The 23,716-nt window shown below is 36.2% G+C and overlaps 1 protein-coding gene across 1 annotated transcript in view; it reads right to left on the bottom strand.

The window, feature by feature from the left end:
• The window catches only part of LOC145999363 (polycystin-1-like protein 2), a 57,281-nt gene that overhangs the window by 14,625 nt on the left and 18,940 nt on the right, over positions 1 to 23,716 (bottom strand). Inside the window, exons 7-13 of the mRNA XM_083136309.1 lie at positions 18,437 to 18,623; positions 14,268 to 14,391; positions 13,459 to 13,555; positions 8,296 to 8,437; positions 6,789 to 6,970; positions 5,173 to 5,319; positions 1,500 to 1,695 (exon numbers count right to left, since the gene is read on the bottom strand). Of these exons, the coding sequence (XP_082992435.1) occupies positions 1,500 to 1,695; positions 5,173 to 5,319; positions 6,789 to 6,970; positions 8,296 to 8,437; positions 13,459 to 13,555; positions 14,268 to 14,391; positions 18,437 to 18,623 (1,075 nt within the window). The remainder of the gene's footprint in view (positions 1 to 1,499; positions 1,696 to 5,172; positions 5,320 to 6,788; positions 6,971 to 8,295; positions 8,438 to 13,458; positions 13,556 to 14,267; positions 14,392 to 18,436; positions 18,624 to 23,716) is intronic.

The following is a 23,716-nucleotide window of genomic DNA, read 5'->3' as shown; positions in this document are numbered from 1 at the left end:
TCACTCCAATAGTGTATTCTTCCTCTATTTAGATTTCCTTCATGCAGAAGTTCTTAAAATCATTACTGTAATCCTTGTCTAAAATTGTATTAATATTTTATTACTGTATGTATTGTTATATGACGATTTCCATACCTATGGACATAGGTCAACGGAAATAAAGAATATGAATATGAATTGACTTAGTACAGGTCACGAAAGTGACAGCATAAAAAGAAGTTATTATTCTTGTGTGAAACATTACTTGCAGTACAATAACTTCTTCACAATTTCTTGTAGATGCATTGCTTCGACAATTTTTGTAATTTAGCTACAAACACTTTTGTATCATTATCTATGATGCAAATGTTAAAAATGATGTAAAATGGTTTCAGTTGAACTGTCCAAACTACTTGACAAAAAGTTAGGAAGCCATTTTTTTCAATATATATATATTTTCTCTTACATTCAATACTTATCATATTTTTCAATGTGTACTCTTTATTCCACCTTTGTATTGTGTTAATCTATCAGACAAGGGAATATTGTAAGAATGGCCCTCGAGGCCGAAATGTGCCTGCTCTAATAAAGATGATTTTATTATTATTATGTATGCATTAACGACTTTCTCCCCCAAAATAAACCTGCTTGGTGATACTTGGCCCTCAAAAAGCTGTTTTAATGTAATTTGTACAAAGGTATAATTCATATAAATTTATACATACTGATAATGTGTGAGTTGCTCACAATCGAATATCAACTAAAGGTTAAAAGATTAAAAATCAGTAACTTACGTGTGTGAGCATGAGATTGGTCAAACAACATTTCGAAGGTTATACTACCTCCTTGTTCAGGTTGATGTGATGTTTTCAGACACCTGACATGGTGCCTCGTCGAGAAAGTGTTGGTTGAGGATTTAGGTCAAAAGGTATAGGAAAATACACTTTCTAAAAAGATGTTGTAAGATATACATACTTAAAACCGCACAATACTCTAAATAAATCAAAAGAACATTCAAAGTTGTTGAAGGCAAACTGCTGATCTGTGCTCGGGGTAGGCGAATGTACGGTGTCAGCTCGTGCTTGGAGAAGGGAAACTCCTCCTCTCTGACCTTTCCCCAACTGGGGATTTTTAATCTTTTAACCTTTAGTTCATATTCATATAAATTGTCCTTGCAAAATACATATTTACGTACTCAGTTCCTTTAAGACAAAAATTATCAGTCATAATCATAATTAAGGAGGTGAATAATTATGCATGCTCTACATGAAATAGTTGCCAGTTAACAATTATCAGTATCAATAAAAAAATATATTAATACATAAATAATGTTGGTGGAAAGAGCAGACAGCAGAGAGTGTTACGAGAAGAGAACAAGATCGGGACACCGTGGAAAGAGAGGAGTGGTGGAAGACCAGAAAAAAATGGAAAGGCTTGACTTCTATGCCGACCCAGCCAGAGACAGGAAACGGCAAAGGATGATGATGACATAAATAATAACAATAAAGATGCATACTTACATTTGCATTGTAGGTGGCAAAGTCAAGTACTACGGCTCTAGTGTGCATGTCTATCCAATTCGCCTCCTTCATTTCCTCCAGTTTCTCTTGAATTTCACTCACTCGGCCTCGAAGCTTCAGAATGTAGCCACCTCCACTGTATGTGTCCACGTTTCCAATTTTAGGGAAATCGCCCAGCTCGCTAGAAGGCACATGCCTGGAATATTCATAGCCAAATAACACTAATTAGAATTTTTAAATGAGGCTGTTGAAGGATGATTTAATTTTTTTAAAATTGATTTGCGAGTAAAATAATGAGTTCCGATTGAGGCTTATAAAGTTCACTATACTACACAGGATGTCCACAAATGATTGATAAATTGTAATAAATTATTGAGAGTATTTTAGTGGTCAATATTGAAGAACCAAAGAACTTTTCCAACCGTACATAGGCGTGTGCACATCCTCTGATTAGGAAGGAGCAAAAATATTTTTAAAAAATTCAAATGAAGTAAGAAAAAGTATAGGGTGTACCAAAAGTCCCATTACCCCCCCCCCCCTGAATTGTAGACAAACCTGCAAAATGTTATTTTAACAGCATGCGTGTGATGAGAGGATGGTATACCATTAAATCAGACCAATGACCACCATTTACTCCAGAGGATCTGTGTGCACACCGCCATTTTCATGGCACAGTATTATTCGCCTCCAGGTGCGATGTGAAATCCTCCGTAACATAAGATGTCAGATCTGGATTTCAGGTGGCCATTTTAAGAGAATACCTCAATGATGTGTTCAGAGACAAATGGATTGGACGAGAATCACCAAATTTACCAGCACCTCTAAAATGGCCACCCCAAAGTCCAAATCTGACATCTTGTGATAATGTGTTATGGGGACACATCAAACAGAAAGTCGCTCATAATCTTTATCAGACAAACTGGGGAACTTCAATTGAAGCTGTTTGCAGTGTGTTTGCTTCCCTCACGCCAGTCATGTTACGGAGGATTTCACATCGCACCTGGAGGCGAATAATACTGTGCCATGAAAATGGCAGTGTGCACACAGATCCTCTGGAGTAAATGGTGGTCATTGATCTGATTTAATGGTATACCATCTTCTCATCATACGCATGGTGTTAAAATAACATTTTGCAGGTTTGTCTAGAATTCAGAGGGTGGGTAATGGGACTTTTGGTACACCCTGTACATTGTGTCTCAATTTTAAACAAACTCTGTATTGATGTATACAAAGCAAGGAATTATCTAGGGTGGATCCAGAACCACCAAAAATCCCATTCCTGTGAACATTAATGTAATATTAGGCTTAATTCTACACCTGGCATACCTTTGATGCAGAAAAGGAACTCTTATTTACTCCAAGTAAAGGCAGGCTGAATCCAAACAAAATTCACGACTCTTAAACTAAAATTTCCATTAGACACATGCTTGTGAATTGAATGCACATATATTTACAAATATTGGGTAACACCTGAAACACTGTTGGTCCAATATTAGAGTGAACTTCTGCAGTCTTATGAAAATATCTTATCCTATAGTGGGATAGCACCATTCAAAAGACCCTCTGCATCATACTCATGCATGAAGGGGAGGGGTAGATTGGGGCAGGCTTCCTTGTGGCACTAGTTGAACAGGTAGAGGGGAAGGTGCAGGAAAGCTTCTGGTCAAACATTCTTTTGTTTGTGGTCGCTCTGTACAATACACTGATCTTCATTCAGTTGGTACAAGAGTTTTAAAGATTATAATATTGTTTATTAGTGGTGAGAAAACCCCTCTACACTTAATTTCTAAGTGAAAATATTAGAGGGGCACCCCCTTCCCGTATTCATGGCTAGGCAACTGTAGTATACATCAAGTCAAGCAACACCTCAAACAGTATATAATTTTTTACTTCACCAGTAGATGTCCATAGTGTATCAAAGTGCAATCAAAATGGTGATCGCTCAGGAGAAAGTCATTGGTGGTCAGCTTTGTAGAGGGACTATATGGGGTTCAGAAACTCACCCTTTCTAGTTTTCTCTTATTTGTCTGTGCTTTCTTTCTTCTCATGAGCATTTTAATTGCAAATGTCTGCTACTTTCACTGTGTGCACATGCTTAGTAACATATTGTGATGTGTGATTTACTCACAGCTAAATAATAAAGAACTTTAAAAAGATCTAAGATCAATTACTTATGTGTGTGAGTATGATTTGTCGATCAAAACAACGTTTCAGAGGTGAAGACTGCCTCCTTCTTCAGGTTAATGTGTATTCTTAGGCACCAAACATGGTGTCACGTTAAGAAAGTGTTAGTTGAAGATACAGGTTAAAGGTTATGGTAAAAAACACTTACTGAAGAACCCGCATGGTAGCTATAAAAACCGTCATTCTGTCCACACACAAATCTAAAACCTCATAAAAGAAACGTCTGAAGCGGCTGCTAGAAGCCACCCGACCAGAGCTTGGGAGAAGCGAAGACATCTTAGATTTGTGTGTGGACAGAATGACGGTTTTTATAGCTATAATGCGGGTTCTTCAATAAGTGTTTTTTAACATAACCTTTAACCTGTATCCTCAACTAACACTTTCTTAACGTGACACCATGTTTGGTGCCTAAGAATACGCATTAACCTGAAGAAGGAGGAAGTCTTGACCTCTGAAACATTGTTTTGATTGACAAATCGTACTCACACACGTAAGTAATTGATCTTAGATCTTTTTAAAGTTCTTCATTGTGTACACATGACATTATGCAGTGGACTTTGAGGCCCTCTAAAAACTCTCATTCTATAAATACAGTCAATATCCTAAGATGTTGATCATAATCACACCAAAGTGGCTGAGATCTAGAATGTGTGGAGCCCTACCCAACATCCTCTAAATCCAGGGTGCGAAATCATTGAATATTGGTGGGGGGAAAGGAAGATCTTAATCTACACACACACACATATATACACAAATATATAAATATTTATACATATAATACATATTTATAATAATAAATATACAAGTAAATTAATATTTAAAATACATTATTATTATAATTAGTATTAAGTATATACAAATACTTTTATATATATATATATATATATATATATATATATATATATATATATATATATATATATATATATATATCAGATATTTAAAAAGTAACAAACTAATTCCTTTACTGACTGGTTAAGGATGTCAATAAATTACAAAATATTTGAAATATTTTTATTTTGTTTTAAGTTTTTGTTTAGCTTTTGCTTTCTATTAATATAAATCAATTAGATTTCATAGTTATATTTGTCTTGCATTGTTATTTTAGCCTTATTATGAATATATTATATCAATATAACATTTGTTATTGGTGTAAGATCTGTAAGTGGTCTCTTGAATGAGAGAGAGAGAAAGTATGCAACGCTCTCAAACACATTACTTTTTGTGTGTTTTCAATACTATCCTTAGTAAAGTACGAGTATATTTGATGTAAAAAATAATTGCTCATCTTTTGTTTTTATAACAACCACTCTCCCCCCCTGGAAATTTTTGGTGGGGAGATTTTTTAAGCCAAGACTGTTGGTGGGGAGGAAATCCCCCCTGTCCCTCCAGGATTTCGCACCCTATTTATGTTCCCCCCCTCCACACACACATATATACCTATAGATACAGTTTGTATATGATTTACCACTCTTACAAGTTTACTTACTTGAATTCAGATAAGTTGCAGTCTGGTAGACGCCTGTTTTTCTTTGTCCGTTCCTCCCAAGACTTGCAATACTGCCTGTCGTCTTCATTGAAGTAGTTGGTGAAGCCACTGCATGAGGTGGTCAAGGACTCTGTTGCTTCAGAAACACTGTCGAAGGAAATGACAATGTTCAGTCACCAAGAATTAATGTCCAAAGAATCCCCCCCATCCCAAAAGGGTTCACAAGTACTAAAATAAAATAAGCAAAAAATTGTTTACTATTTGTTGTTTAGCTAACATTTATTGATTCCCATCAAACTTACATTTGATTGGAAAGAATATGTTTCTATTGACAGTCATATATATTATTGTACACTACTAAAAAGGTGAAGCCATGGTAGGTCAGTCTTAAAGGCGTCTGACTACCATGCGAGAGACCCGGATTCGATCCCCGGTGGGGGAGATTTGGTGTTTTAAGTCCACTTTATGCACAGCAAGGCTAATAGGGACTATACCTACAGTTTAAATTGGGATCCGAACCACTGTGCCATGTGCCTCCACCGGGTATCAAACCTGGGATCCCTTGATTAACCCATCCACATACCTAGTTGTCGAATCGACAGCCTGTCTGGACGTTCCCTTGCCGTACCTAGTCGTCAAATCGACGGGTTCCCGATTTTCATCACGTAGTTTCTTCTTCTGTCAATAGATGACAGAGGTTGTATGATCTTTCGATTCTATGATGTGTATGTTTGTGCTGCTAAGTTTTTCATACCATTTCGAGTGTGTTTTGTTCAGTAATACTCATGTAAACAAATCTTCATTTGTTACGTCTTGCAAACATGTTGCATAAGAATGTTGTAGAAGATTCTGCGATTGAAAAGTTGCTTTTCAATAGCGGTGAAAAGGAAAATGTGGATTTTGGAAGTGGAGATGAACACAGGGATTCATTTTGTATTAGTGAAATTGAAGAATTTAGTGAAAGTAGTGAAAGTGACGAAGAGGTGGCTGTGGCAGGAAAAAAAGAAAGATTGAGGAATGGAAATGGACAGATGCGTGATCAAAATTATTAGGTGAGTTTCTATTTATTTTTCAAGTAAACTGCATATGTGCTTACTTATTACTGTACTTTCACTTCAATATATAAAATTTTCACATAAATTGCTTGGATAGTTTTCACAATATTTGACATCTTGTTTTCTTAAATGGTATGCGGATGGCTTAACAGGCGACCACACTATCACTGCGCCATCGGGGAGGCCCCACATGTTGCTGTTGTATATGCTCACTGATGGTTCTGATTGACCTCCCAATGTAATGTGAATTGCACTCACACTGGGCGTCATATACTCCTGGCTTGTGAAGGGGTGAGAAGAACCGCAAACCAGCCCAGCAGTGAAGCAACAAGTTCACAAGCAGATGGTGGCAGAGGGGACCGAAATTAATAGAACCTCTACATGTAAGTTAGTAACTCACTCACGTATAATTATTATCAAACACATCTTTTATTCCAGAAACATGAATAAAATGTCTAGTTCTATATTTAGGAATCTTGAGAGCACTGACTCTCAAAAAACAGTCACTAGCAATCTGTGATGTACAATTTGCTTTTTTAACAGAGACCATGAAAAACTTACGGACAAGCTTCAGGCTTTATTCTAATCTGCCTGAGAACAGCATATCCCATGATGCGGTTCTGTTTGTCGTCAATGAATCCTCTCAAACCATACGGCTCCATTCCATTGTACCATTTATCGGATCGTAGCTGCTCCATGACGGCAGCCCCGGTCCAGTTCCAAAAACTGTCAGTGGTAACAATCTGGAAGCAGAGGGGAAAAGCTGAAAATACTGATTGTGTAACTGAGGTAGGGAAACAGGGGCCTTCAATTTGACTTTATTCACTCAAAGTTACAAAAAGCAGAGTGTTTCTTATTTTTTATTGTAAATAACAGAAAAAAATTCAGTTAGTATTTGAACAGAATATCCGAAATAACAAAGTCATTAGATAAAAAAAATGAGTGTAAAATGCATGAACCAGGTTATGTTCTTTCACTTTCATATTCTACCATTTAATCTAAAAAATAAATGGTTCTGCATTTAAAGAATTAAAAATTCCAAAATTTAGAATGTTATACAATTTATGAGTAAAATATCTATCTAACTTCTAAAGCTTTTTCTTGAATAAGGTGTGTAAAAGTTAATAACAAAGTATAATAACTATATATTTTGGTGCACTAACTGTATGAAATGTAAAAACATAATAAAAAAACAGTGGTGCTGGATATTCATTCACTCATCTGGTGGATCAAGTATAAAAGTCTCCCCACAGATATATAATAATAATAATAAAATTGGAATAAAATAATTGTATTTTATTATTATTGTATAATATAATAATATTTGGTCAATGGCATGTGAAAGCAATATAAAGATAACAGACAAAGTTGTAAGTTTTTCTTCAGAATAGTCAAACACAAATGTCCGACCCTTGAAAAGTTCTCCAAACACAAAACTCTATCCACTCAAGAAATTCATGACCTTTCTCTTCGCCGTCAACTCTCAGATTTAACACTACTCTTCAGAATCATTAATGGACAACTTTTCAACAGCGAACTCTTGCCACTTCTTAATATCAGACTCCCACGTCCCAACAGCAAATGCAACAACTTCTTTCACATTAAATCTTCAAGGCTATCTTTAGATCAAAGATCACTTCTCTACAGGCTACAAACCATTTACAACTCATTAAAAGATGCTTCGGGCTTCCATTTATCAAAACAGACTTACAGAACGGCATGCATGAAGCAGCTAAAGTGTAAATAATATTCTTTTTGCCCTAGTTGTTATTATTCTTGTTATATATGTATACGTGTGTGTATGTGTCCATTCCATTATTTTGTTTATTTCTTTTCCAGTTGATATCCTGATGTAAAATGGATTTTTCTGTATTCAGGATTTTTCAAATAAATAAATAAAGTATGATAATCATTATTATTATTGTTATTATTTCTACTATTCAAGTTTCATAGAAATCCTGACAACCCAAGAAAAGTTTCTGGCAATGCCCATGCAGGAAAAGTATTGTTAAAGAAGGATGTAATTTTATATAAATTGTGATTATTTCACTACTAACTAATGCCTTACCCTTTCATATTTATAAAGCTTGACGAAATTCTGGTACAGATTTTTCTGGAGAAAATATGCATGGGAGTCTCTGTGGCCGTAGGATATTATAATTATAATCCACACAAATATCGTATAGCCCACAATTTCATAAATGATTGACCTGGAATAAGAAAACAAACACATGTACTCATATAATTAGCTATTTCATAATTACAGTTCTAAAAGCACAAAATTACATTTTGGACTATGTTTTCCATCTCATGCTCATTTCTTCATACCTTTGCTTATTCAGGGTGGCCACCCTAAGACCATGATAAAATTCAGTATTAATTCCTGGTTTTCAAGGTGAAATTTAAAAAATCCAAGGGTACAAGCAGATGTTTTCTCTATTTCAACCTTATGTATTACGTATTACATATATTAAAATATAAAGGGTCTGTGTGATTCCAATGTATCCAAAAAATTATAACTCAATTCAATTACATGATATATACAGTAAAACCTCGTTAATCCAGACTAATGGGGGGGATAAGTTGACCTGTTTAACGAAAGTCCGGATTAACTGAAATAACCTAAAAGAACAGTAGAAAGTGCATTAAAACTCCGTTTATAGCAACAAATCATCCTTATTATAGTGTACTTAAAGGGCATAGGCCTAAATACACTATACAGTACAGTACAAAGTCTGCGGGAGACAGAATTTCATCAGTGGTAGACTGCCTTTTCTTTGTTGACTTCTAGCCACATTTAAAACCTTGCATTCCACTTCTTTTTTTTTTTTGCCTGTCCAGACTAAGCAAAGTCTGGCTTATTAAGGTCCAGATCAACGAGGTTTTACTGTATATATATTTATATTATTTAATTTAAGGTGCGGACTTTACATTTACTATTTCAAATGCTTAAGACTCGAAATACATCTACAAAGACTTGCAAATGTTACGGGATATACTAACGTATGAAAAATTGTTAATTGTGTACGAATTTCAAATTCAAAATTTACTTAATGAACTTCAAGATATATCTTCCATCTGTCAGACAGATTGTTCTGCAAATGACATTAACATAGTAAACGGATTGAGAGAATTTTGTTTCATTTCCACCCTGATTTCTTTTCCATCCTTGATAAATATAAAAGCTAAATGATGAAACACTTGCCTCTGGACATTTATAAATATGTATAAATTCAATGAGGTTTGGATTAATAGAAGTTGCAATTTTTCACATCTATGGAGAAAAAGTTACACAGAATTCCTGGAGCCAATAATTCATGCACAATTCCCAGAATTCAAGGAATTCCCAGCGAGTAGCTACCCTATTATTATTATTTATGTATTGGTTCAGCACAGGATACACTTCCCAATTACACTGAACACAATATACTGTGAATACACACATAAAAATATTTCAATTTGACTATGCATTATGGCATAAGAGGCATTGCACATGATTGGTTCACATCCTATCTTAGCAAATGTGTGCAAATAGTTGAGATTATACAGAAAGGATGACAGTGTACAATCTAGCTTTGTCTCAAAACCCTGCAGAATATCAAGTGGAGTTCCACAAGGATCTATTATTGGACCATTACTCTTCTTAATATATATTAATAATTTGCCACTAAATTTAAATTCAGCAAAAACCACCCTTTATGCAGATGGTACAAGTGTAGCCACCCCCTTTAACTCTAATATCGAACAAATAACAATCAAACTCAGTGAATGATTTTCTGACAATAATTTAGTATTAAACAGCAGCAAAACTGTTCCTGTCAATTTCCATCACACAAGGAATAAAACGATAAATGAGCCAAACGTTATATTAGGTAATAAGACAGTAAATCACGTTAAAACAGTCAAATTCCTGGGAGTATGGATTCACGAAAGCTTAAAATGGGACCCACACATAGATCACCTTTCCGCAAAACTAGGCAAAATTATATTTGCCATTAATACACTGAAATCAATATCAAACTTAGAAACATTGAAAATATTATATTTCACCATGTTTCAATCTTTATTAGCATACGGTATAATCTTCTGGGGAAATGCCACTAATAGTAACCAAATTTTTGTGATGCAAAAGAAAATTGTCAAAATAATAGCAGGAGCTAAGAGAAATACACCCTGCAAAAAACTGTTTAAAAACTTGGGCATATTACCCTCAACATGCTTGCATATACTTCATCTGCTGATGTATGTAAAACAGACATAAATGATTCCTTCAAGTGTAACAACTCCTCACATAAATACTACACAAGGAATGGCAGCAACCTCACAATACCATCACACAACACCACATTATTTGAGAAAGGGCCGAAATACATGGCTGATCACTGTTTCAATAATCTTCCAAGTGACATAAAAACAATACAATCAGCTACCTCATATAAAAAATATGTAAAAAAATACCTACTGGATCATTCTTTTTATTCTGTTAAAGAGTATCTGGCAATAAATTGCAAATTGTCACATCCTAAATAAACTCCTAGGACATGCATATGTATGTATTGGTTTTATCTATTATGTGTATGTAAATTAATGTAAACATAACTTGTAACTAACATTAGCAAAAACAAAGAGAACTCCAATAATCCTTAATCAAATCAATAATAATGTAATCATTGTCTTTAAATGTTATGTATGTTAATACCGTGCGTCCATTTCGATCTGCAGCCGAGAGATCGGGAGAAGCGTGGCGGGCGGCACTGACGGAGATGCCGACATTTGCGGCCTGAAATGCCCGCTTATTTTTATGGACATATGCAGACATTTATATAAATATTGCAAAACGAGCACTAAGCTGTGTTATAAGAGTATGGTTTTAATTTTAGTAGCTTAGTGACTGTATGTGCCGATGATTTTGACACGCTCACCTCTTGTGAAACACGGCGTAGAGGTTTGTTTCGAGAACGTTCTAACGCTGCACCAATATCATCGAGTTTTGCTTCGGTTAGAATCCGTCGTTTTTGCTTAGGTGTTTTAAAATTTAACGATACAGTTTCTCGTAATTTAAGGACAAGATATCTAACCGTATCTCTGTGTGGAGTTGAAACGCATGGGAATTTCTGTACAAATTACCTACACACGTCTCGACACGAGTTTGTTTTCACGTAGGTACGTGTCATACATAAAAAATCTTTGTTCTAACGTGAATCTTGCAGCTGGCATTCCAATCGTCTCACTGACACGTCACACATACACACTACAATAACACAAACAAGTAACTGCAAGTAACCAAGAATAACACTCTTGCGCACAGTACGAAATTAACACGCTCTTGGTTTACATTGCTCGCCACTATATTTACAACTCTGTCTTCATCTAGTCGCGAAGGAACAAAAAACTCGAGCTCGGATATTTCGGATTGCGAGGAAGCTCACGAAAACCATTCACTTTTATCGGTTTCGTCTGCAGTGTAATCCTGATACAGTGTTGCACATTCGAAACCTCCAAACAATTCCCATTGCCACAAAACTTTTTCAAGGATATAAACTTAAGCAGGACGTTACTGATCAAAACCATGATTAAAATGCTTTTTTATCTGTGGCTCTTAACATCGTTTCTATAGCGTATTTATTTGTGTATATAAGAGCAGAACTTGGATGAATTACAGAAGAACTTTTGCGTGTTATAACACAGGTTAGTGATCGTTTTGCAATATTTATATAAATGTCTGCATATGTCTATAAAAATAAGCGGGCATTACAGGCCGCAAATGTCGGCTTCTCCGTCAGCGCCGCCCGCCACGCTTCTCCCGATCTCTCGGCTGCAGATCGAAATGGACGCACGGTATAATATAATATATTTGTATAATATACTCGTATAATATCCGTCGTCACATTGTAATCAAGGGGTCCTGGGTTCGATACCCAGAGGAGTTACATAGTGGTTCAGATCCCACTTTAAACTGTAGGTCCAGTCCCGATTAGCCTAACTGTGCATAAAGTGGACTTAAAACAACAAATGAATCAATCGTATAATATCTTCACACACATATATGCTTGTATCTATTTGAAAATAATTATTACCTGTAACATGTTTCATTCTGTTATCTCGCAGTTATAACATGTTTCATACCATGTGTAGAAAACAACGACTGTACAATGGTCAATGGAATGAAATAAATCATTTCATATCATATCATGGGAATGATCACTTATAGATCTAAAAGGAAGATGATCACCATCTATTCTTAGTAAAGCCGAGTCAATACTGATACTGTTACCAATTCACACCAATAGCAATGCCAGTACTTAAAACTGAAACAATTTAAAGTAGTTCGAAATATTTAAAAATTTTACAACATAATTGGAACCGAGCCGTGTCAATCTTGTAATTTGTTTTACTTTAAAATATTCGTGATTTCACACATGATAATTATTTAATCATAAAATCCATTTTCCTCTTCAATTCTGTTGCTAAGATAATGAATATTATGGATTTTGCGTAATTTTCAAGACATTTAGGCCATGGGAATGTGTCATGTGGCATTTTTTCATCCCAGAAATGTACCAGCTGATACCATGGCATCAGTGATTAAATTTGAGACAATGCTTGCTGATACCAACACGATGGCATCAGCATCTTTTCAGTCCTAGTCCTTACCATTAGGCTTGGGAATCTCATGCTAAGTATGATCGCCTAGTTCATTCTCCTATAATATCAGCATAGTTTATCTAAACAAGATACATTAAAACAAGATACAGTAAAACCTCGTTAATCCGAACCCCGATGAGCTGGACTTCACTTAATCCTGACAGGCAAAAAAAGAAAAAAGCAGAATGCAAGGTTTTAAATGTGGCTAGAAGTCAACAAGAGAACTTCGCAAAGAAAAGGCAGTCAACCACTGAGGAAATTCTGTTTCCCGCAGACTTTGTACTGTACTGTATAGTGTATTTAGGCCTATGTCCTTTAAATACGCCATAATAAACGTGTCTTGTTGCTATAAACGGAGATTTAATGCACTTTCTACTGTTCTTTTAGGTTATTTCAGTTAATCCGGACTTCCGTTAAACCGGTCAACCGGTCAACCCCCTCCCCCATTAGTCTGAATTAACGAGGTTTTACTGTACCTTTATGACAAAACCACTGCAGAAACAATCCAAGGTTGCATGATATTTTAACAGCAGAAATAAACATGAAAAATAAGCATCTAAAACTGGCTAATAATAATACTTCTTACCACATTTTAATCTCTTTCATTCTGTTATCTCGCAGAGCAGCCAAACGTTTTTCATCCAATGGTAGAGGTTTCTTTTTGAAATATTCGCCATGGTAGGCTGAAAGAAAAAGCATATATAAACATTGCTGTATATATATATATAATGAAGAAGTTTTCTCGGTATATCAAATAGGTGATTTCTGGATAGGCTTCCAAGCTTTCGAGGGTTAACATCACTCTCATCTTCAGGGATTGAAGTGTAGAGAATTCTTAGGGTATTGTTATATGTATTTGGTGTGTAGGTGGTGGGCCAATCAGGTATCATCTCTATGACGTCCACAGTCCCAGTCGATTATCACTAGCCAGGCTGGGTGCAGTTCAAGTCCCATGTCCCTGTTGAGGTTTTCCTTTTCCCTGTGGATAGCTATTGCTTCTTTGATGATTTGGTCCCAGTAATTAGATGACTTACTGATGATCTTGGTGGTTGTGAAGTCAATTCTACAGCTCTCTTTCTCAGCCATGTGGCACGAATGGGAGAGGAAAGAAGAGTTTACAGGATTCTTGTTGGGAAACCTGATGGTAAGAAACCTGTAGGAAGGCCACGACGAAGATGGAAGGATGATGTTTAGATAGGTAAGGATGGAAACGACTGGACTGATCTTGCACAGGATATGGACAGATGGAAGGCTTGTGTTGCTGCAGCCATAAACCTTCGGGTTTAAGAATGCTAGAGAGTTAGTTAGCTTTTTAGGGGAATATCATAAATTAAAATGTTACAAGTAATGAACATAGATTATGAACATGTTGTGAAGATACAGAGGAAAGCTCACCTTCTCCTGAAGAAACTCCTTTCATTTTGTGTATCAGCTGAGGTTCCTCTTCATCTTCATCAGCATCATCGATGTACTCCATCTTCCTACAAATGCAGCTGAAAACCATTGCCAACAGGAAGAGCTGCAACAATAACACAGCACCACGTTAACTATTTCCACAATTAGTTTACAACAGATCCTCATTTAAATTTTCTATTTAGTTCACAGGCATGTTACAGTTTGCTGAGATGAGGGATTTTACATGGCTGTATTACATGCAGAAAAAATGGGTGAGGTTCAGTTTACACCAGTCCAAGGAAGGTATAATGGTAACAGAATTATTTAATTATTGCTATTTATTTTTATTAAAAAACATTTTTAAAATAATAATAATAAATGAACAATGATTATGAGCTTTCCTGGTGGCGAATGATGAAGAGGTTTTCTCGGGATATCAACCACGTGATTTCCAGATAGGTTTGAGAGCTTTCGAGAGCTTTGAAGCCTATCCGGAAATCACCTGCTAGATATCCAGAAAACCTTTTCATCAATGACTATGAGAAGTTTTGGTATCAAATTAAAGCAAAGTTCCCTTCAAAAGATATCATGTTTAACCCATTAGAATACAATGATGGATACACCCGTCATTGTTAACATGCATTAAGATACAATGACGGGTACACCCGTCATCGTGCAGGTGATTTGTAATACACATTGTAGTCATATGGTGCATTAAGTTCAAGCACTTTGGCAATAGATGGCAGAAGCTGTATCTGTGCTTGTAGCTCTTCAACATTCTGTCAATAGATGGCAGAAGCTGTTTCTTTTTTTCTTTTGAGCGCAGATGGCATTGTGCAGACGGTATACATTAGTCGTCAGAGAGTGAAGTCGCAACTCAAAAAAATCACGATTTCTTGGAAGAAAGCGACTTTAGTGTATCTGATGAAGATTCAGAATGGCAGACGGAAACTACCAGTGGTGATAGTAGTGAAGAAGAGGTACAAGATGTAAGCCACGAAGCATCGCAACCAAAGGCTGTAGCAACAGGTAGGCCTATTGTAGCTAGAAATATAAATGACTGGAACTGGGATAATGTGCGTAATAGCTGCCGTGTTGGTGCTTGCAATATTAGCGGTGAAATAGAAGCTACAGTTCGCCAATCTTTAGGGCAAAATCCTTCAGAGGTTCAAGTGTTGGAACAGTTCACGACAACTCAATTTTGGGACTCAGTGGTTAGGGAAACTAATTTATATTGAATTGAAGCAGATCCAGCCAGGAAAAAGCATACGATGAAGAACATTGGTTTCCTGTAACTGTAGATGAAATGAAAGGTCTCTGTATCCTCATGTCTCAAACAAGGAAACCCACCATGCAAGATAATTGGTCGAAGAGAAAAATAATAGAAACACCAATTTTTGGGGAGACAATGCCTTTCAGAGGTTCAAATCTATCTCACGATATCTTCATTTTGCTACTGATTGATTCCACAGATACCAACAGGACAAACTTCGAAAAGTTAGGCCAGTTATCACTCTGCTGCTTGATCGATTTCAAAGAGTATATGTTCCAGGCAAAAATGTCTGCATAGATGAAAGTCTAATGGAATTTAGAGGAAGGCTTGCCTATGTGCAGTATCACCCTTCAAAGAAGGCACGATTTTGAGTTAAAACATACAAAGTATGATCATCTGACAATGCCTATTGTTACAAATTCAAAATTTACACAGGCAAGGAGGGAGAATATGTTCAAGATACTACCAAAACTCCAGCAAGTGAGAAAGTGGTCCTGGAAATGTGTGAAACATTGCTTGACGAATGAAGAACTATATACATGGATAATTGGTACAGCTCTCCCAACTTGTTGGAGAGGAACACCCATGCTGTTGGAACTGTTAGACCAACAAGGAAAACCTTGCCACAGTTATTCAACGATACCGCATTGAACAAAGGGGAATTGACATTTGCATCAGCAAATAACCATTCATGAAAGACCAGACTATATGGAAATAAACAAGAACCAAAAGACGAAGCTGAAACCTAATTGCATCATTGACTATAACCAAGGGATGGGCAGAGTTGATGTACATGATCAACGTCTGGCTTCATATCCGCTTATGAGAAGATCTTTAAAGGGATATAAAAATATATATTTCTATATGCTAGGCATGGCAATGCTAAATGAAAGTGTCATTCATCACATTCTGGATCCAACAACCAAGAGAATGAGATTCACGAAGTTACGGCTGACAGAGCAAATCCTGAAGAATGTTATCCTATTTGAGTACGCAACACGTGGATACCCGAGCAAAGCAGAGAATCCCCTACGGCTTCAAGGTAGAATGTGGGGGTTATTTTCCAATGAAAATACCACCAACTGACAAGAAGGTAGCACCATCTAGAAGATGTAAGGTCTGCTATGATAGAGGACACCTAGGAGAATCCTGCTTTGAATGTAGCAAATGCAGGGTTGCCCTACATATGGACAAGTGTTTCATGTTGTACCGTACAGAAAGAAACTATTCTTGAACATGTTTTATGGTTTAACAGATGTAACTGAACTATTTTTGAAACCCTCTGGCTGTGGACATGTGGTGTGGACAATTTCACACAATTTCTCACAATTCCAAAAATTCCTAAAACTTGGAAATATAAAAGCAGCCCATTAAGTAGAATGTGTGATTTGTATAAAACGCTTTCAATGAATAACCAGGCCTTAGATTTATCATTGCCATTCAAACTATATAAAAAAATGATTGAATCAGAATTATGACAAAAATACACTGTAATCATTCCGGTATCACTATTCTCCCCATTATTTTCCATTGCATTCTCCAATTATATATCTATAGGTATTTTATGTCTGTAATTATTGCACAAGTCTTTGTTCTTGTATGGTGAAAGACAAGAGAAAGGGCCAGATCATTTACTTTCATTATTGATTATGTTATTGATTACTTGTATTATCAGTTGATGTATGTTTATATATTTGCTACTTGTATTGTTTTCTTTGTTTTTTTCTGACATCTGTAATTGGAGGTTTACCTCTGTTGAGGGCAGTAAATAAATAAATAAATAAATAGCATATATATGTGCAAAAGGCAAAATAAAGTGAAAAATAATTGTATTCCTAGGTCAAAATGTCAAATTAAAAATTGTATTCCGATGGGTTAATTCGTATATTCAGAATAGAGTAAACTGAATTTGAATTTTATTTTCTTCTTCCGTTGACCCTTGATTAAAAGGGCATGGAAAACGTCAAGATACATAATGAAATAATAATTAGTTAAGTACATCATAACATAAAAGAAGAAACATTGTATAGTACATTGCATCACTACACCAAAGTAAAAATTAAAAAATACACTTCATTACACTACAATAAAAATAAAAATACATTATCATTGTTGCATGATTGAAATAAGAATACAATTAAAATACATATTTTTTAGTACATTGGTCTTGTATTGTCTTGTTCCATGAATTCTCTGATACTGTAGAGAGCTCTTTCTGTCAAATATTTTTTTATTGTTTGTATTTGTTTATCTTTTGGAGATATCAGTTTCATGTCATGAGGCAGCTGGTTGTAGAATATTTTTCCGGCATTCATTGGTGATTGTTTTGAGATATTGAGTCTGTGTTGGTTCTGGTAATAATTATCTATCCCCCTTGTATTGTGGTTGTGTAATTGGTTATTTTTAGTCATGCTTCCAGTATTTAGAACAAACGTTATAGCCTTATAGATGTATAGGGAGTATATTGTCATTATTTGTTTCTCCCTGAATAACTCTTTGCAAGATTCCCTACAGCCTAGTTTGTACATTATTCTAAGTGCTCTCTTTTGAAGTCTCAGTATTCTGACAGTATTATTATAAAATGATCCACCCCAAGCTATTATGCCATATTCAACATAGGGGTAAATTAGTCCATAATATATGCATTTGTTAATTTCTGTTAAATTATATTCAGCCATTTGTTTTAGCAGGTATAGATTAGATGATAGTTGTCTGCAGATGTTGTTAATTTGTTCTTCCCACGTTAATTTTTGATCTAGTGTACTGCACAGAAATTTGTACCCTACAACTACTAAACTGTACAATTTATGTATCAACCTAAATTATTATCTTATAGGGCTTTACTAATGAGAAACTCTTAACAATACAGAAAACTAAAAGCAAATAAACTGCATACCTTGAGTGGTTCTATCAGGAGGATAGAAGAAAAGAATGAAGCCAGCATTGAAGTCAGCCATTTCTTTGTTTTAGTGTCTCCAAACTGTATGCCGTATGCCCACAGGAAGAATACTGAAGTAGCTACAACAAGAACAATGAGGATCCACGCTAATATACGGCACCACCAAGGTAGCATAAAACTCTTCCTGTAAGAACAAATAACAGTAAATGGATCTTCTTGTATGTGTGTGCATTGCTTGCATTCTAGAGTTTTATTTCTTTAAATGGTTTTGCGAGTGATTTAACACATTTCTTGATGTCAAGTTTCAAGAGAATGTATGGTCTTTAATTTTAAAATTATAGTTATTTAGAAGATGTGGCCACGGTGGCTCAGTCGGTAACGTGTCTGACTACCATGCTAAAGGTCCCGGGTTCGATCCCCGGCCGGTTCAAATCCGGGAACTTTTCTAACGATGGAAGCGGCTCCGGCACCCACCCAACGTCGAATAACATGGGTACCTGGGGGAAACCCTGGGGGGTAAAGGCAGTCAGGGGCGTGATGCTGATCACATCACCCCCACTCACGACCGGATCAAGAAAGTGTGGGGCGTTACCCCCACTCCCCCTATACGCCTTCATGGTGTGGTGCTAAGCACAGGGCAGCACTTTACCTTTTTTTTTTTTAGTTATTTAGAAGACATAAGTGAGTACTAAAAAGATTTTCGCGAAACTTACTTGTAAATGTTCTATTAATTTCAGTGATCTCTGCCACCATCTACTTGGGAAACTCAATTAATAAATTAAATTAATACAACATTTACAAGTAAGTTTCGCAGATATCTTTTTAGTACTCACTTATGTCTTGTAATTATTAACCAAGTTTCTTATTCCCTCTAAAAAGAATTAGAGTTATGTTTTTTTAAGTTGTTTTTTTTGTGACTGGCACTACACTCTAAAGTGGGATATGAACTACTATGTGCCACCACAGGGTATAGAACCTGGGATACCTTGATTACAAGGTGATGACATTACCACTATGCCATCGGGCAGTCCAATAGTATAACTAGGGCCTGACCCAGAACCACACTGACCTGATATCCATACCAATGTCAATATTCTTACTTATTCCCACCAGCACCAATACTTGAAAACTGTAACAATTTTATCTCTGGCAATATAATGGCACTCTATATACAGCGTGTCCCGCTTATACGTATAATAAAAGAAAAATTCATAACTTCTAAACAAACTGTCATAATGATGTGATTGTTGTTTCATTTTAAAGAATGACTCAGAATTTTTTTTAGCAAAACATTCAGTTGTAGTTGCGCATGTGCAGTAGCCAGAATGTCTTGAAAACTGATATTATCAGTTCCTCAGTAGCCATTCGTCATGTGGTCGCCACAAGAAAAGGTGTTTTGTGTTTTAACGTTGTCTGAAGTGAAGTCTGTGGCACTTGTGCAGAGACGATTTTGTGCACCTTATGGTTTGGGTGCTAAAGAAGTAGTTCCATCGTACATTTCAATAAACAAATGGGAAAAACAGTTACGCGAAACCAGTTAATTTCTCAAATCTCGTTAGAGACTTCCTGGACGAGCATTTCAATGGAAAATGGATAGGAAGAGGTTCGAATTTTATTAAATGGCCCACACGGTCGCCAGACCTCACTGTGTGTGATTTTTTGTTGTGGGAGTGTGTTAAGGACAAATTTTACTTTACACCGGTTAGAGATTTGCAAGACTTGCATGAAAGAATTGTGGTTGCAGTAAGCAACATTACCCCGCACATGCTTCAAAACGTGTGGCTTGAGGCTGACAACCGGTTTGACATTTGCCGTGCCACTAACGGTTCACATGTGGAAGTGCGCTAGATGTCTTGATTTGTAAAAAAATTTCTGAGTTGTTACAAGTTTGTACAAAGTTTGAGTATAAGCAGAACACGCTGTATATAAGAACATTATTCATAAGATTCATTCCATAACTTTTCTGTCTTATTTCTCATTTTTAAATAGTTCAATTTCTCCTTTATTATAACTGACCACATTATGTGGCTTCCTCAGGAGATAGACAAGACTAGTCAAGGTTTGAAACGTGGGGAAGGGTAAGTTAAAAAGGTTAAAAAGAAAAAAGAGGATAAAAAGATACATCCTGTCAATCTTTCCTACTCCATCTCTGGCTGGCAACTGACTGAACAGTCTTTTGCCTTTTTATCCTCTTTTTTATATTTTTAACATTTCTTAAACTTACTCTTCCCCATGTTTTAAACCTTGACTAGAATTGTCCATCTCCTGAGGAAGAAACATGATGTGGTGAAAGCTTGAGAAAAGCTGGACTTTATTACTTATTGAAATATTAATCTTGAATTTGCAAATTAGTATCTCATGATGGAAACGTTACATACATTATGTAACATGAAACTGCAAATTGAAAAAGGAGCAGTAAATATCAGTGTAGTAATTCAGTAAAAGTAGTTACAGTGTAGTAATTCAGAAAAAAACTGATACGTTGGCTTCACATTTCATATACGATACATATTAAGGCAGCATACTTACTGTATATGCTGAGTGCGATACCTCGTAATTAGGAGTAACCAAGTTCAGTTACAACCATAGGTGCCGACCCCATGGGGCTTGAGCCCCCCCCCCCACCCAATGTTAACAATGTGGGAGCAGAGCCCCTCAAATAATTTTGCTTAAGAGGATCTAATGTATTATGTTGCTTCTCTTGTAAAGTTTACTCTGAATTGTGCCACATGAACTTAACTTTAAATACACATTTGAAATGTTCCAGACCAGTGGTTTCCAACTTCAAAAGGTCCGAGAGCCAAAATTATATCCAGCAGTTGATTGGTGGGCTGCATTTTTTTGGGTAAGTACTGAACTGAAAATGTAGTACTTTCGAATGACTTAAATTTCTAAAATGAGGCAATAAAAATAATGATATCACAAATCAAAATGGTATAATTACAATTTATTTCACAAAAACCTGATACCTATGGATGAATTGAAAGAAATGAAAAACACACCATACAAATAAGAGTCCTTCATAGTAAGTGTTCAATGTGAAAATTGAGGCCGATCTGCTTCTTTTATTACAGTTGGAATGTCCACTTCAATTTCTGTATTTGAAAGTCTCAGAAGGTGAAGCAGTGAAGAATCCACCAATCGACTTCTGTAGCGGTTCTTGATGAGCTTCATTGAAGAAAAAACCCTTTCCCACGTGTATGTGCTGCCGAACATCGATGTCATTCTTTGCCCAAAACTAGGAAGGTTTGGAAAGCGTTCGTTTGAAAGATATTTGAAGAACTCTGGCCCCTTTTCTTGGCAAGTTTGAAGGAACACATCGCCTTGCAAATCACACAATTCAAGTTGGAGAGAAGCTTCTTGTTCTTCGATGTTAACGCCAACAGGATTGCTAAATAGCTGGATGCTGCTTTTAAGTTCTTCTAAATTTTTAATCTGGAGTCAAAGTCATCCATTATTTCTTTAATATTTGCACTGAATTCAGAAAAGTCCAGTGTTTCTTCATCTCCTGCTAGCCGCCGACAGCTTGGAAAATGGACCAGGTTATTCCTCTCCAAAGTAACGTTGAAAATCTTCAGTTTATTACGAAACCCATTTATGTTTCCCATTAAATCTGACACCAGCTGGTTTCTTCCCTTCAGTTTCAAGTTCAGTTCGTTCAGATGACCTGTGATATCTGTTAGAAACGCCAGTTGTTTAATGAAATCCATGCTCTCAAACTGTTCCAGTTGTCTTGCGTCCGATGAGGCAAACTGTTCAAGGAACGCATGGATTTCATTTCTTATTGCAAAAAATCTCTGAAGGCACTTTCCTGCACTCAACCACCTCACATGGTTAAAAAGAAGTAAGTCGTCATATTCTGCCTCCTTATCCTCCAAAAACTCACGTAAGTTTCTATGTAGAAGGGCTCTGTTCCCCCCTCGAGTCTTGTTTATTATTTGTATAACTGTTTTAAATACTTCATTTAGTTTCACTGATTTCCCACACAGAGCCGTTTGTTGAAGAATGCAATGCAACGCTGGACAATTTACTCCACTTTCCTTAAGCATTCCTACAAATCCAGATTTTTCTCCTGTCATCAATTTTGCTCCATCTGTTAGAATGTATGAACACTTATCAAAACCTCCGATCTTATCTACCGACAAGAGCTGACTCACATCTGTCTGATCAGTACTTTCATCCAGACACAACGAAAAATAGGAACTACTTTTAACCATGTTATACATTTTTTTCTGTTACTTGTTCTCCTATATCCATAACCCATCTTTGTACAGTCTGGTTAGAAAGTGACACTGATTCAAATTTGCTAGCAACGATAGAGTCCCCGAAAGCCTTTGCCATTTCAATTGCGCACCTTTTCACTATGTTTCCATCAGAAAAAGGTTTCTTTGCCTTAGCAAGTTCAAGTGAAACTGCATAAGAAGAATGCAGAGCTGACGTCTGCCCCTTTGTAAAACTGCTAAACATACCTCTCTGCTGTTTGACTTTCTTCTTCAGGTCCACAATTAGCAAATCCCTAGACTCTCCTTCATATTTTCCGTATCTTTCTTCATGCTTAGTTGTATAATGTCTCTTCACGTTATATTCCTTGAACACTGATATAATTTGAAAACACACCAAACACTGCAGCTTTCCATTGTTGTTTGTAACGAGGTAGTCTTTCTCCCAACGTTCTTGGTAGGTTCTATTTTCATTTTCAATCTTACGTTTTTTAGAGATATTGCTCATTTCGATATTTGCACAAACTTTAACAATTAGTTACAGTACAATCCGAATTGGAACACTGGAACTCACTTCGTACTTCGTGCGTAGTAAAACAGATCTCTTTAGCGCCGCTCTGCAGTTTGTTTCTAAACACACAGAGTGAAGTCTTAACGGAAGCGGGCGAGTTCATTCCACATAGCGAAGGGGTGAAATGCATGATGTGAAGAGAAAGTTACATTACTTTAGATTCTTCTGATGATCATTATTGACTGCAAAATAAATTCTACCTGTGATATTGTCTTTCTTCACAGAGCTTCCGTTCCTTCAGAAAAAATAGAACTTATTTTAATAAAAATACATAAAATTAATGTATTTTGCAAACTGACTTCGCGGGCCGCAAAAAAGGGCATCGTGGGGTGCATGTGGCCCACGGGCCGCCAGTTGGAAACCCCTGTTCTAGACCATCAACTTTGGGGGGCTGAGACTGCTAAACCATAAACTTTGGGGGGGAGGGGCTATGACCAGAGACAGCAAAACTCATGACTTATTACTATATACGAAGTATATAATTAT

The sequence above is a fragment of the Lepisma saccharinum genome, chromosome 15, assembly GCF_977018435.1.
Source record: "Lepisma saccharinum chromosome 15, izLepSacc3.1, whole genome shotgun sequence".
NCBI lineage: Eukaryota > Metazoa > Arthropoda > Insecta > Zygentoma > Lepismatidae > Lepisma > Lepisma saccharinum.
The sequence above is the reverse complement of the archived record's forward strand: the minus strand, read 5'-3'. Positions and strand labels throughout refer to the sequence as shown.